Source organism: Metopolophium dirhodum, chromosome 1 (assembly GCF_019925205.1).
Source record: "Metopolophium dirhodum isolate CAU chromosome 1, ASM1992520v1, whole genome shotgun sequence".
NCBI lineage: Eukaryota > Metazoa > Arthropoda > Insecta > Hemiptera > Aphididae > Metopolophium > Metopolophium dirhodum.
Window position 1 is genome coordinate 100,505,418 of NC_083560.1, and position 15,839 is coordinate 100,521,256.

The 15,839-nt window shown below is 28.2% G+C and overlaps 1 protein-coding gene across 1 annotated transcript; it reads right to left on the reverse strand.

Annotated features, from left to right (window-relative positions):
* Positions 1–244: 244 nt before the first annotated feature.
* Positions 245–13,028, reverse strand: LOC132934759 (Golgi apparatus protein 1). The gene is made up of 17 exons (XM_061001097.1): positions 12,288–13,028; positions 10,219–10,533; positions 9,908–10,153; positions 9,652–9,832; positions 7,261–7,481; positions 7,083–7,204; positions 6,742–7,003; positions 6,490–6,659; positions 6,298–6,421; positions 6,009–6,230; positions 5,722–5,922; positions 5,455–5,640; positions 5,139–5,339; positions 4,950–5,069; positions 4,633–4,882; positions 2,888–2,997; positions 245–2,677 (listed from the first exon to the last, which is right to left on the reverse strand). The coding sequence occupies exons 1-17, from the start codon at positions 12,468–12,470 to the stop codon at positions 2,516–2,518; spliced, it is 3,276 nt and encodes a 1,091-aa protein (XP_060857080.1). The 5' UTR covers positions 12,471–13,028; the 3' UTR covers positions 245–2,515.
* Between the last annotated feature and the right edge of the window lie 2,811 nt (positions 13,029–15,839).

Here is a 15,839-nt window from a genome sequence, read left to right on the forward strand (position 1 = left end):
TAAATTAAGAATAATTTCCTTCATGTTATTTTTTGGTAATACATGGTAAAAAGATGGTTATTCATTATATTTTTCTAAAAGTCAACACAAAAATCAGAAAGTTATAATTTGTTATAGTAATTTTTATAAATTATAAATTTAAAAAAATGTAATTTGAGTTATTTCTAAATAGTTAAACAAATTTTCAGAATATTTTGAATATTATTTAAAAGGTATATATTTTTGTATTGAATGTACGGAGTACTCAAGTGCTCTTAATCATACTTATATTTAGCTTAAACGCCTTAAACTAAACACTTAAATAGGACAAATATCTAATAATGTATATTGTTTAAATAGGTTTATACTTTATAATTATGTACATTACAAATAATTAAAAATATTAAAGGAAGCATATTCACTTTAGTTTTTGTCAAGATTAGAAAAAGCGTAAAAACCTTTAATTTTTTTTCAACAGTTTTCCGATTGTTTATCATGTAAAAACCTCATTAGTAATAAGCCGAGTTTCCAAGACTGATAAACTTGCCACTCAAATAACCAAATGGGCCAGTAATTTACGTATAAAGAGTTCTAAATGGTACATTTTTCAAGTATATTCAATGGTAAATTCAATTCTTTTGACTTGTGACACATTTACTGACTATCCTCGGGAGACTTAGCAGTGATAAATAACTATACAAATTGACTGTTTATACAAGTGACAAATATTTGGCAAGTACACCGATCGTGGTAACCCAGCTTTTTATATAATATTTTTGGTCCCAATGTAAAGGACAAAATTCTACTATGAATACAATTAAAATTAATGTTTGGTCATGTTAAATGACATCACAACACTAAAAACAAGTTTGCTTAGATTTAAAGTATGTTATTATTTAAGAAATATGGTGTGGATCGTACACTTTAACACTAATTATTTAATGAGATACAAGTGTTTGAAAATATGAGCGGGACATCATAAAGCCAAAGTTGACTGGTGGCATATGTTTTATGCGTAAAAGTGTCTAGATTAATACAACAACTTCAATCACTAAAGGTAATATTTATTTTTTATTTTTTTAATGTAACCTCCTTAAGTGTTTTTTGTGTTTTTAACACAGGTGTTATTATACATTTGATATGCTTTCTAGTTTTTTTATGGTAAATAAAACTATGACCGTAAATATTCGTAAAATTTAATTTATACTGCAATACGATGCAATTCGCAAACTCAATAATTTTACTTAATTATAATTTATAATATGTATACAATAACAAGATATATTAAATTTTAAATAACACCATCGTCTTAATAACATATAAATATACTTAGGATTATGGAAATACTATTGTAAGTCATTAAAATCAATGTATAAATCAAACTACTTTTACACGTAAAACAAGGGCGGCTGCTCAATCGTCGGCCCTATGAGGTCACGTGGCTATTCATCAACTCTCGTAGAATTATAATTTTTTTAACTTTGGTTTTTTACCAAAACATTTTTCATTATTTTGACTATAATAATAAACCAATAAACTTAAAATTAAAAAAAAAAAAATAATAATGTTGTGATGTCTTTTAAGAGGATGTCAGCGCACTATTTATTTTTTCTCTCTGGGCGCAACATAGACGAAACGCATTAACACAGAATTATTTCATCTATGTTTTTAAGTTATCTTAGAGTAATATCACCCATTAAAAAAAAGATAGAGAATAATATTTTTGAGAGAATGACTTATTAATTTTATATTTTATTGTTATTTGACTTAGTATTCAACTTCTAAAACAAATTGTTTTGAGACAATATTTAGACAAATCAATATGACATTCTATCAAAAATATTATTTTCTATCTTTTTTGTAATAGGTGATTTTACTCTAAGATTTCTTAAAAACATATAAAAATGATTTTGCGTAAATACGTTTTGTCTATGTTGCGCGTGGGCCAGAGAGAGAAAACAAATGGGGCGCTGACATTGTCTTAAGACTTACAGGGATAATTTAAATTTGGTTCTAATACTAAAAATAACATAGAAAAAAAACAGAAAGTAAATAAATAGAAATAAACTATAAAATTAAAACTTATAATATAAATGTTGAGCTTGTTACATTTTCTTTACTTTATTTATTCTAATAAAAATATTCGATGATGCTGAATCTCAAAAAATAATAGATATTATTTATGATATTTTATCGGTATTTCATTTGTTTAGTATTGGATTTTTACAACAATTTTACAAACATTTTATACCGTACTGATAATAACTGTAGCACGCACATTATGTTAAAAAAATTACAAAAATTAACAACTAACACAAATTGTATCATAATTTTGTTCATTGTATTAAAATACTAAAATCACCACTATCATAATAGTTAACATTAATGCATCTAACAGTAAATAGCATATTGTATAATGGACACATCCACTTAAAATGTATATATATATATATTATAAAGAGAGATTCACAAAATCATTTAATTAATATTTAATTAAGCTACTTATTAGTATTAGCCGATAACAAAATAATATCATCTATTTTTTTTTAGAAATTGCACTTCTTCGACTAACACGACCACAAAACAAACCAACTATAAATATTAGTCCCGTGAAAGTGAACAAAACTACTATTAGGTATTTCTTGGAAGGTGACTTGGCGACTTGTCCGTACAACTGTTGTAAACTCTCTGGATAAATCTACAAAATTGAATTAAAATGTTACAATTGTATTTAAATACAAAATTATAGGAAATCAAGAGGTTCAAAAGTATTCTAGTAATGAAAACCAAAAATTGATTACGACATGAAAATAAAGTAAGCATACTATAATATGTTAGAATTAGTGAAATACTGCAAGGAAATCAAACGGAAAAGTTTATTTTTTATGAACAAGGAATATTTTCTAACCAATGCTTTAGCGTTTTTAAACATTTCCATCCTCTGCAATAGCATGTCATGACACTTGGCACTGAGCGTTTTAGTTTTGGATTGAACAACAGTTTGTAAGCATTGTAAATCTGTAAAAAAATAAAAATCATTAATTATAGATGAAATGTGATATATTTTTAGACAATTCTTGTAGTTCTAAAAAAAAATGTATACATAATATATGAAGTACATTAGGTAACTACATATTCACAACTTGTATCCTAATTAACTTTTACTTTTCTAAGATCATATAAAAAAAAATTATTATTAGAAACTAGTTTTCATATGTTGGTACTACTTATTGGTCTACTTAATTCTTCATAGATATTCAAATTTAGGATAAGACTAGCTCTAAGTGAAACTCTGGAAGAGTTGGACTTGCTGAGAGTGGGTACCAATTTTGGAGACAATGTCGTTGGAATTATAAAAGTCGCAAAGGCTGTAAGACGAAAGTTTAGGATTTGTGATAAGGATTAGTGATATGGATTGGCGATAAGGCTTGGCGCTTTGGCGGAAATGTTTAAAAGTTTGAGCGTCTAGCAATCCCCGTCACGAACGTTGTAAATGGATAGGCTGGATACGATCTCCAGGACCATCTCCTGTTCCTCCGCTGCTTTTGGTTGTTAAAATTGTTAAAAAGTGTAGAGTCGATAGTTTTATTTGATTGTCTAGCTATCAGTCAGCTATAAGCTGTGTGTCTACGGAGCGACGTAAACCAATATATTCGATGTACATCGATGTAATCGTATATAATTCTATGTATAATAATTCTACACACTGTTTAAACTTTAATTGTATTTTATTCACTTATCTGACCGTTATTATTATTATAACATTAATATGTATGCTTGAATAATACATTTATTTGTGTTTACGTCAAGCAATATACCAGCAACCAGCTACGTTATTAAGGACAAAACAATATGTCTACAATCACATAATGCAATATTTATTGAATCAAAAAAAAAAAAACAAAAACAAACAGTATATATTAATATTGTGCACTTGTGCGTTGAACGAAGATCGACTGACATTTCGTGAACGCGAATTTTTAAGTCTACAAACCGAATTTGCATACATAACTTAACAAATCGAGCACAAACGGCAGTTGAAAAGACGAAACGAATCGAGAAACACGAAAAAAGCAATAATAACGACCTACGCTGGCGTCGATTGCGATGGCTATGGACCGATATCGCGTACAAACCACTCGGCTTTTGAAACAAACGAACTATATGTAAAATGAGAAAATGTCTAAAAGGCGAAAAACAGCGTAAAAAGCGTAACATTTTTCGAAAATGTTTAAAAACCGACCGTCGCCGCCGCCGCGAAGGTACGTGATTGGTCGCGCTATAGAGAATCAACGGAAATGGTCCGGTGGACTGGGGAAACGGAGCGGTGTTTAATTTTTTCCACCATGAGATCCTTTATGAATCCCTATAGAACAGCTGTTTTTCTTGTGATTTTATAGTATTAGAAGATAAGAAATAAGAAGAGTAATATGAATACTTTAAGAATTTTAAATGCACTATTCTCAATGTAATTTAATTATTAATTATATTGAAATAATGTACAATTGGTTGTATAAAATATCCAAAATGTAAAAACATTTTTAGAAATGAAAAATAAAAGTTATAAAAACTAAAATTGATAAAATTAGTATCTTACGTTCAAAATATCACTTTATGTAAATTAAATTAGTATGAATAGAATAAGAAACTTACGTCTTCCAGCTCCTTGAGGAACTTCATCACAGTACTTGGTAATATCTAGAAAACACGCTCGTTGCAACAATGGATCTACATTTATATCAGCCTTGGATTCTTCAATCAATCCAGCTACTTCTAAACGACAAGCCCGACTTTCTATTAACCCATGACTCATTGCTTGTTTTAAACATTCTTCCACTTGTCCAGAATCTTCTATATCACCATTGCCTTCGTTGTGCTCTTCTTTTCGGCAGAGCTCTTTAATCTATTTATACAAACAAAACAATTAATCAATTTTTTTTTATACATGAAATAGGTAAGTCTAAAAATACCTCGGTTGTACAAAGACTTCGTAACAATGGATTTAGTTTGTAATTTAATGCTGATTCACGTAAAGTAATAGATACTTGTTTCTCACATTCTGGCTTAAGTTTTCTTTGCCGAAACTTATCCTAAAAATATAATTATAATATTTAAATTCAAAAACTATACATATATATATCAATTTAATAAGCACAAACTTTTAAACATTGTAACACTTTTCCATTATACTCGGACTCTGGGCGTAATTTAGCCAATATTTGACTACAATATAAATTTATGTCTGCTTGACAACTATGATGTAGTGCTGGATCAAGTCGATAGTCATCACTTTGTTCAATCATACGTTGAATTACAAGGGACTGACATTGTTTTTCAAACGTCAGATCATGTTTGAATTTCTATAACCGAGTTTAATTATTTAAAATTTTTTCAATTAATTGTCAAACATACAGAATAATTAAATAATCAACATACTATTTAATTTGTTTAAGATATTTAATCCATAAATAATACCTTTAGACAGCTTAAAGCTCGAGAGGAATTTTCTTCTTTACAATATAGTTGCAACATTTTATGGCATTTTGTTAACAAAACATAATCTGATGAACTGTCGGTCAAATCTTGTCGCTGTATTAAAAATATTACTCTATGACATTGATCTGACAATAAGCTTTTGTTCATTTCAAGACACACTAAAACCTAAAATATTGAATAAAGGGTATAAGAACGATAACTAAAATAATGTTAAAAAGTTTTAAAGAGTTTTTACAGTAATTTTACCTGTGCTGAACCAGATTCCATATTAGAACAATGTTTTGCAATATCATTTTGACATGCATTTTTTAAAACCGGGTCTAGATCTAAGAATTCACGTTGCTGTAATAACTGGGAACGTAATTGTTGTCGGCATGGTTTTGTAACTTTATGTTTAGAGTCCGTTATAGTATCATTGCGTACTACTTCACTTAAACATGCTACAACCTATAATCAAGAAAATTAATTATCAACAAATTCAGACATTATGGGTGCATATATTTTATTAATCCGAGCTACTTAAGTTTACATACCTCTGGTTTGGTTCGAGACTTAGGACAATACCTAATAACAGTTGATCGACAAGCTTCTTTGAATGATAAAGTAAAACGGTAATCATTCATAGATATCAATTGAAAATGTTCCACAGCAGCACGGCATTTTAATTCCGTTTTCATTTCTGGATCGTTTTTATTTTTGATCAAACAGTCCATTACATCATTTTTACCAATTTCATCTTTAGATAAGAGTTCAGCCTATGACAAAGAAAAATTAATAATAATTATAACTAATAACTAATATGTATATGTTTAATAAATTTACCGAACAAAATTGTTGAATGAATGGTTTACAATGTAATCTAATAACAGGGTTTAGCTGAATATCTTCAGCTTGTGCTTCTGTCCATAGCCTAATAGATTCCTTACATTCTTTGGTCATCTTTTTGCTGAAATAATGTTTTAATTAAAATAAACTTATTTTAAAGGCACCTCTTTATAAACTGTTATTATTTACTTATTAAAGTGGTCTTGTAGACAGAGCATTTCCTCTCCGACACCAGTTTTCTCGTGACAAAAGTTTGGAAGATCCTTAATACATGCTTCAGCAATTTCTGGGTTTAGATCTACACTAATAGCTCTTTGTATCATAACTTTTCGTACTTGATCTTTACATTTTGGTTTTAACTGTCAAAAAAAATTATTTTTGTATCAAAATATTTTACTTTTATTAATGATTAGAGACTACTATATAAATTATTATTTATACTTTATATTTTGCTCCAGTTGAAGATGATGTAAAGGGTCGATAGTACTGAGTAAGACATGGCAAAATCAAATTTTCTTTAGATTCTTTAATCCAATCTCCAGTAGCTTTGCATATCCTAGATGCATCCGAATAACATGCTTGATATAATGCAGGGTCTAATGTGAAATCGCGATTGATAAAATATTGAACTGGCAGTAATGCGTTCTTGCACTTATCTTGAACTGATCCCACAAATAACTTTTCCAACAAACAAGATATCACCCTAGTAGTTTTAGAAAATATAACAAATTAATACATTGAAAATTGATTAATTTAATATTAATAAAATAAAATAAAATTACCTGTTGTAACCAGGAGGTATATCAGAGCAATATTTATCAACTTCAGACTGACACATTTCTTGGAGTACAGGATCTACTCTCCAGTCTTCACCAATATTTGTGATGCGCATAAGTTTTTGTAACTATACGTGAAATAAAAAAGATAATATCTAATAAATGTATAAAAAATAACACCTACCGATTTTTGACAAGCTTTATCTATACGGTTTTTTTGACGTGATGGCTTAGAATGATCCATTAAACAATGAATTGTTCGTCTGCTAACTTCATTATTTCTACAATATTTTTCAATATCATTAGAACACGTTGACACAACCTCTGGAGATAAATGGTGATTTTGGAGTAACAATTTTCGATGTTCCATTAATTCAAATTGACAATCAGAGGATACTTTACTGCCTGAAAATTAATTATTACTATTAAATAATAATAATGTTTATTTTTTTTATATAATTACAATAAAATTAATGTTGTACATGACTTAATTCTATTCCTTAATTATCTCCATACCCATTAGGCTGTGCCTGAGATAAAAGTTCTAATAGTACATTACATGCATAATTTAATATAATAAAATATTTAATCAGTTTTTACTACAAAAATTATAAAAATATTACAATACATTTTAATATTTAATTGTCCACAAAAGAGACGAGACATAATATTATAGCTTAAGAGGACGTTACATATTCTGTGTTATCTTTGCTTACAGACATCCAAAATGTTACGTTCACAATATTCCATTTTATTCTGTTATTTAAAAAGCTAGAGTGCATTGACTTGTTTATATAATGTAAATGTAAAATTATCTAGAGCAGAGGTTTCTCAAACTTTTTACAATTTTTGGATAATTTAAAATTTTGGTGGCCCACAACATACTAATGAACTTTTTTTGTTTTTTTTTTTGTTATTCATTGTCGCCTTTGCAATAAATATTAGTGTGACAATGTTGTGGTGACATTTCTTATGTCTTTGGTACACTTGTAATTGTGGCAGATAAGGATCATTGATAAAACTTAATTCGAAAATCAGTGTACAACAGTTACAAGGAAATTACTGTATCCTACACCCTTATTAATAGATAAAATATATATTTTCTTTTTTTATATATAATATATATTTTATCTTAGTCTAATATTAAATATTTTGTATTTTATAAAAATAATAAAAATACATAAATATTTAAACATAACTGTGTAGTTTGATGTGTGTATTCGGTTACTCTGTCACTTAATTATGCCGCATAATATTAGAAATACAAGATACAGATCTTAACTAAATTAATATTCTTCCATTATAGTGTATAATAATATGATAGCTCAAAGAATAAAATGTTGATAAAAAATTAAGTGTGTTTTCTAAATAAGAATATGTGTTTTACCATAATTACAAATTATTATATAAGAGCTTTATACACCAACATTTTAAGATTTGTATTCAATATGTTTGTAAGATATTTAAAATTATAAAAAGTTTGGTATTCGTTTAGTATTTTTATTCAAAGTAAAAATCATAACATTGTGTTATTTTATTATAATTAATTAATTAGTGACACAAGTATAAAATAATACAGGGTTACATTTAATAATATCAAAATCAATTAACACTTTCAATGCTGCTGACGCGTATACGCGTCAAAAACGTATACATTTATATACGCTATAATTAAATCAGATTTTACTTTGTAACCAAGATTGGCCATTGACAATGAATTCTAAATTTAAAAGTATGGGTGGTTTTAGATTTTGTTTTTTCCGTCGTTTCTGAAAACACGAGCGGCATTGAACGTGTTAAATAAAATATCAGTATAAAAATTTTTTTTTAATATATGCATATTGAATACACATACATATAGCAGTATGTCTAAATTATTAAAAAAATGTCATAACATTATTTTATTATCAAAAAAATGTAAATTTTTAACAATACTGTTGGCACACCACTTAGTAAAATTAAAATAATGTATCTTGCCTGTTAATAGAATGGTACCCGTAAGTACATTGTCCGTATATAATATAGAAAATCGTCTTGGTAGGTCACATACTAAACTCGATTTTCGCTCGGTAGGTCACATACTAAACGAATACCAAAAGTTTTCTTACACGTACCAAAGTAAAAACAACAAACTTTGTTTTTGATTGACATTGAAAAATTGGTATTTAATTACATAAAAATAATTAACAATATTGTAAATAACATTAAGCAATTTTAAATGTATGATTATGCCAAAATATGAGAAATAATACTCAATTATATATTACATAATATTGAATCCTGTCACCTTTAAGCAAATTTCTATATTACTTAGCATTTAATACAACTCGGCAAGATCGATATGCAAATACGTGAATTTGAATTGGCCTGATTATAATTAATATATTTTTATTATTAAAACTGATGATCTCAATAAAACATGAAAATATTAAGTTATGTATTTACTCGTTAAAATTATGAATTATACCTATGATTAATGTTTTTATTTTCAAACAAATACCAATCTTCAGTATGAAATAACATATTTAAATGTTTATAATATAAATATTAATATTTTTAGTATTTTTAACTTTACCATTATGTATAGCATTTTCTAAACACAGCAAAAGTTGTGCCAAGCGTACATCCTTATCGTCAGATACTAATCTTCGACAACGGTATGTGCGGATATCTTCTCTACATGCTCTAGTTAATCCTTTACTGACTCTAATATTACCAGAAATCAGTTTTTCTCTTCTCCAAAGTTGATTTTGGCACTACATATAACATTTTAAAAACAAATCTTTATAAATAATATATTCTAATAATTAGAACTCGAGTGATAAAATTACCGGAAGCGACATTTGTCCGCTACCAATATGTCCAGCAAGACAGTTGTAAACAAGACCACTACCAGTTGGGATGTCAGCACATAATTTCTCTTTGTCCTTTAAGCAGGCCATATGAAGGGAATAATCAAATTTAATATTATCTGCTTGCCACTCGGATAGTTTATAAACTAAAGGTAAACATTGCTTTGGAGAAAGCTTATCTATATTAGATTGAAGGCATTCCAATACACGTCCTCGATACAATGTCTGTAAATGAAATGAGTAGTATATTTAAAAAACTGTACAAATTAATTAAAATAATTTCTACTTACATCAATGATAGAAGTGTTGTAACAATGAAATTTTTTTATATCATCTTGGCATGAGTTTGAAAAATTTGTGATTAGTCTAAAATCAGAAAATGCTATATTTTCTATTCGCATTATTAAATGAAGACAGTCATTATTTCTAATGCTCTGTTTTTTGTCAACTATGCAACCAAACCAATTCTTATCTCGTTCGCAGTTGAGTTTTTCAATTTCATATCTACATTTTGGCCATAGTACAGCTCGAAGATTTTCTTTTGCCATAAACTTTTTTAAATGAGTCCATATGGCTTTTGGACAGTTTCCCGAAAAATCGGAATCCTAAAACAATTAAATCAGTTATTAAATTATTACAATAATTTTTTCACAATGAGTAAGATAGATGGAATATTTTTACATTGTGAAACATTTCAAAAATCGACTCATAAAATATGATGGAAATGTTTTACACAATTTGCAATTGTTTAGTGGTTTTTATCAAATAAGAATTTATTAAAACAATAGGTACAAAATAAGTTAATAAAAAAGAACACAATCAAATTTTATATGATTAATTAAATTATTCAATTAACAAGTTACTTGGATCAATAGGTAACATTTGAAGTTATACTTCATAATTATATAAGTGATTCAATATATAGTGTATACAAAACTTGCACCAGTAACTCCTTTTATCAAAAAAATTTTAGTTATAAGATCTTAATTGAAGTCCCTTAAAAAAATAAACTTGTTTTTACTAAGTACTTACTAATATATTATTATACAGTATACAATCATTTGTTTTAATTACTGATGGTTAGGACAGCACAAAATGAAACAAAAAATGTTCTAGCATCTTTGTTAAGTAATTAAATTATTAATTATAGATATATTACTGGAGGATACTGATTTTTAAAATAATATAAAAATTAATTATCAATGGATTAATATTTTTCCTATGGTGGGTTATTCTTATAAAAATCATCAATAATTTTGTTGTACTACTTTATAAAGAAATCATTAGGTACCTACATCTAATTTCTAATAACTAAGGTTTTGAAGGCAAGCCTTTTTTTAAATAATAATAATAGAGAAATTTTTTTTTATATAAAAATGCGTGTCATTTAATATGTAAGATGATGAACGTATTTTTTAGCCTTTTTTACTGATTAATGCCTTTTTGCCTTTTTCATTTATAAATGCCTTTATTGTGTTTAATATTTAATTGATTTAATAGTTGTATACACAACATACGTATATTCGGTACAGATCGATAAGATTTTCTTAAGACTGTGCATTGTTGGCTGTTAATTATTTTTAATGGGTTTTATTATCGACAATATTTACCGATATCGCTAAATACTTTATCGAGTATTTGGTATGGCCAGTTAATTTAACATTTATAAAAGTACCCATACTACCTATCTAAGATAAAATATGTTCATAATGCGTATAAACTTATTATAGATTCAAAATTGTTTGTCAGTCCTCCCCAATTACATTTTCTATATACACAAATATTTTAAGACCAAACCGTCACGTTTTACTAAAGACTGTTTATCTAAGTACATGATAGTGATTTTTTTTTAATACACACTAGTTAGATATACAGTATACAAACTATTGCTTTTTTAAATTAATTAAATGCTTTTTTTGACATTTTAAATGCTTTTTTACTGATTATATTGCCTTTAAATCCGAACCTAGTAATAACTTACAAAAGTAACTTACTTTACGGTAGGTATTTATTATATTAAGAAAACCATACCTAAGACTACCTATAAAGTTAAAAGTACAAAAATGGTACTTGATAAAGTACATTTACATTTGAAACATTATTAATATTTGCTTAATTATTGAAGTAATTATAAACAAAATTATAGTAAACAAATCTAAGTAGGTATCAAGAGTTTATGAAGATAGTACTCAATCATTGACACTGATGTACCTATTATGATTATTTACACAAAGGAAGTTTAAATTGTTGTATTTTTTTTTAATTTATCAAATGCCTATAAACCTTAGATATTATACAATGGTACATGGCGAATGATTATAATTTATTTTTAAATTCTATCGGGGGTGTGAACGATTACCTCGTAGAGCTGTATGCATTCCAGAATGTCAAGTTTTGACACAGCCGCAGTGCCCGCATTGGCACATCTCAATTTCAAGTAATCGACACACGACGGTTCGGCCAGCAGCGAATCGACAGCGGACGCATGGGCCGTGCTCAATAACAGCAGCAGGACCGAAGCGACGACGACGGGCCCGGCCATGGTTTCTTAGGGATCGCAAAGGGGGCGGATCACTGGTGACGGCTCGTCGACGTTCGTGGATGATGTCTGGTGGGCGACATGACGACGCTACCACTTCCGGCTCGTCGGGACACGGAAACGACGCGCAATGACGGCAATTCCTGTCAATCGGCGGCAACACAGCGGCAAGCACCAGCAACGGCAGAGCGACTCATTCGAATTGTCGCCAAGTAGGTACCTATTGTAGGTACGGACGGTTCTTATCAGCAATAATGCGGATCGCCGCCGGTACGCAGCTTGCTCGACTTGCTATTCCGTATCACTCGTTATCATCAACATCGTCGTCATCATATTATTATTATTATTGTTGTTATTGTTGTTGATGTTGTTGTGAATACCGATAGTCGTCACGACAATAACAAAACAACCACCGTGGCCACGACTGTACTTAAGTACATTGTCCTATCATTGCCGATCGTAATGACAACGACAAAGATCCGAAATGATAAAATATTATTATTATTATTATTATTGCGTTATCGTCGTTGTCGACTCGCCGACGACCGAAAATCTAATGAAATGCAATAGAGTGGGAAACGTCTGAAACGATAATCGCAAACGGCCAAACCGATAAAAATATATTTGAACTAAAGCTGTTCTGTTTTTGATAAGGGTCGGTGGCGGCAGCATACGACCGATGAACAATCATGAACATTACAATTTACAGTAATGGCATATTATTATTTATGTTATAAATGCTATTATAATTAGATAATATTAATTATAATTATAGCGGGCGGTGCTGATAGCCTACGCCCCTTATGGCGATAACGAGTAACGACGTGTCAGCATACCTAGTCTGTGCCCTGTGGCTGTCTGTCGGCGTAGCTGCGTAGGTATTTTTGTGATGGAAATAAAACGATTTCGTTGTTTAGTAATAATAAATTATTACGATTCGAGTAACATATTTTTAGGTGTACATTATCGGGCGCATAAGATACTTGTTACTTCCCGAAGTTAAAAAAGTTGATGATTTTTATACGGATTTGCTTCCCGACGGCACCTATCTTAAATATTATCGTAAACGAAAATGGTCCATTTATCATTACTATAGTTGCCTCCCAATGTTCAAGTAATAAATCTAAATGTATATTTGTATAGGCACCTACCTAAGTAGTTCCTAAACTAAATAATAATTATAGTAAATAGTAATACTAATATTACTTGTATTTATTATAAATATTGTTGTTTGGTAAGTAGCTATGATTACAAATTTTGGGTAGCCTAAATTGGAAATTAATAATCACTAATCATCGCCAATACGCCAACATTGTATGGATTGAACTTTGAAACAAAACATAAATTTAAAAAAGGGCGATTGCTATCCGACCCAGTTCTCCTGGGACCACTGCCATATTAATCACTATAGCATATATAGGTTCTATAAAAAACATTATTATTATGAAATTTAGTGCTTGGAAAGTGGTAGGTTATTTTTCTACAAGTATGTTTTCGATTTATAGCACACTAACACTAAAAATCTATTCTATATTTGAATATTTCTAGAAGACTAGATATTAAAACGAATATTTGATAATATTTGAAATATTGAAACGAAAATTAAAAATGCATATTTTGCTATATATACATGAGAAAAAAGTACATATTTATAAATTTTCATTTTTCGTGCATAATAAATATTTTCTTTATACCTAATAGAATTAAAATGTATATATAATTCCCTACTTATTTTTAAATTCAGTTATTAACGAGGGTATTCATTTTCATCGTCGCTGTCGAATTAATAATAGCTATATTTACCAATAGCGGCAAAAAAGTAGGTACATAGGAATTTAATTCTGTAGAATATGCGTAAATACCTATAAATCGTTATAGTAAGTTACAGGTTCAATCGAAATAATAATCTGCAGTTGTTGTACAATTGTACAAACATGATGAGTTGTGAGTTTTGTTCTATAGAGTATAGACGTTGTTTCAGAATTTACAGTGTGTATTCGTTAACTGTGTACACGTGTCGGATTTTTTTTTTTCAAAAAAAAAATATTATATTATTTTATAATACAATATGTCTATACTCAGCTATACACTATAACATTGTACAAAAATGTATAAAATATTTGAGATGAATTTTCGTCTGTCTATATACAGTGCATTTTAATATTTTATATTTAATTTTAATTTTTAATGCATTTATATATTTTTTTAATGTATTGAACGACTTAATGTTTTTAAAATATGCTTCAATAGCATAATACAATGACATTAATTTATGTCAAAAGAAGCTTTTCGAGACATAAAAATGCCCTGTTGAATTATTAAAAACAAAACTTGTATTAATTATTTACTTCACAAATATTTAAATAGACATATATTTTTATTAATACTATTTACTATTTTATTTCATTTAAATAATAGGTAACAATTATTATCAATCAGTTTTCCACTAGATTTCATAAAATATTTTTAACTACCTAATTGGTACTTATAATAAGTAAGTATAGTAGGTAGGTAACTAATAATAATTTATAACTCTCATTTTTAAATGTTAAGTAATTGTTTTTGAATTTTTAATAAATTGTTTGCATATATAAAATATAAATTATATTATAATTTTGTTTATTTTACATTTTTACTCGTGTAACTTTCTAGCCCGATATATGCGATTAAATGAAGATTTAAAAAAGAGTATATAATATACCAAACTAGTTACCCAGTGCCGCAGAGGCAGCCGGGGCAATGTCCCTGTAAAGGGCCACTAATCGTTGGCTCAGTGGGCCCCGACGGCGCCCCGCATTTATTTTAAATTTTTAAATAGTTGCATTATAATCTAATGTTTAAATGAAATAAAATATATTAATTAAAAATATTTATTTTTATAATTTATTATACTATCTAATTTGTTGTTAAAGAACGGGGCCCCTATTTATCCATAACAATATCTATATTTATATCTAAACAATTATATTATTATAGTGTTTTATTGTTTTATTGTTATTGAGTTACTTAAATGTGAAAAGGAACGCTTTTATGGAAACCTTTAATTAATATTTTTAATAAAAAAAATAATACTAAAAGTGTAGTTATATTTTAATAACAATACACTGGGCCTTCACATTATATATTTAGGCTTTTTAAAACAAAATCACCATTATTATTTATTTTTGTATAGGAAACCTATAAAAAAATATTATATACATAGACATTGTCCGGGGCCCCAAAAATCCTAATTGCGGCACTGTAGGTACCCACCAATATTAACTTGACAATGTTGCATTTTCTTTTTTATGATTTTGTGCTCCAATACTGTAAAATAGATATCAGCTGAAGTAGCCCCTTTTAATTATTAATCGACGTCCGGTTCTTATCTAA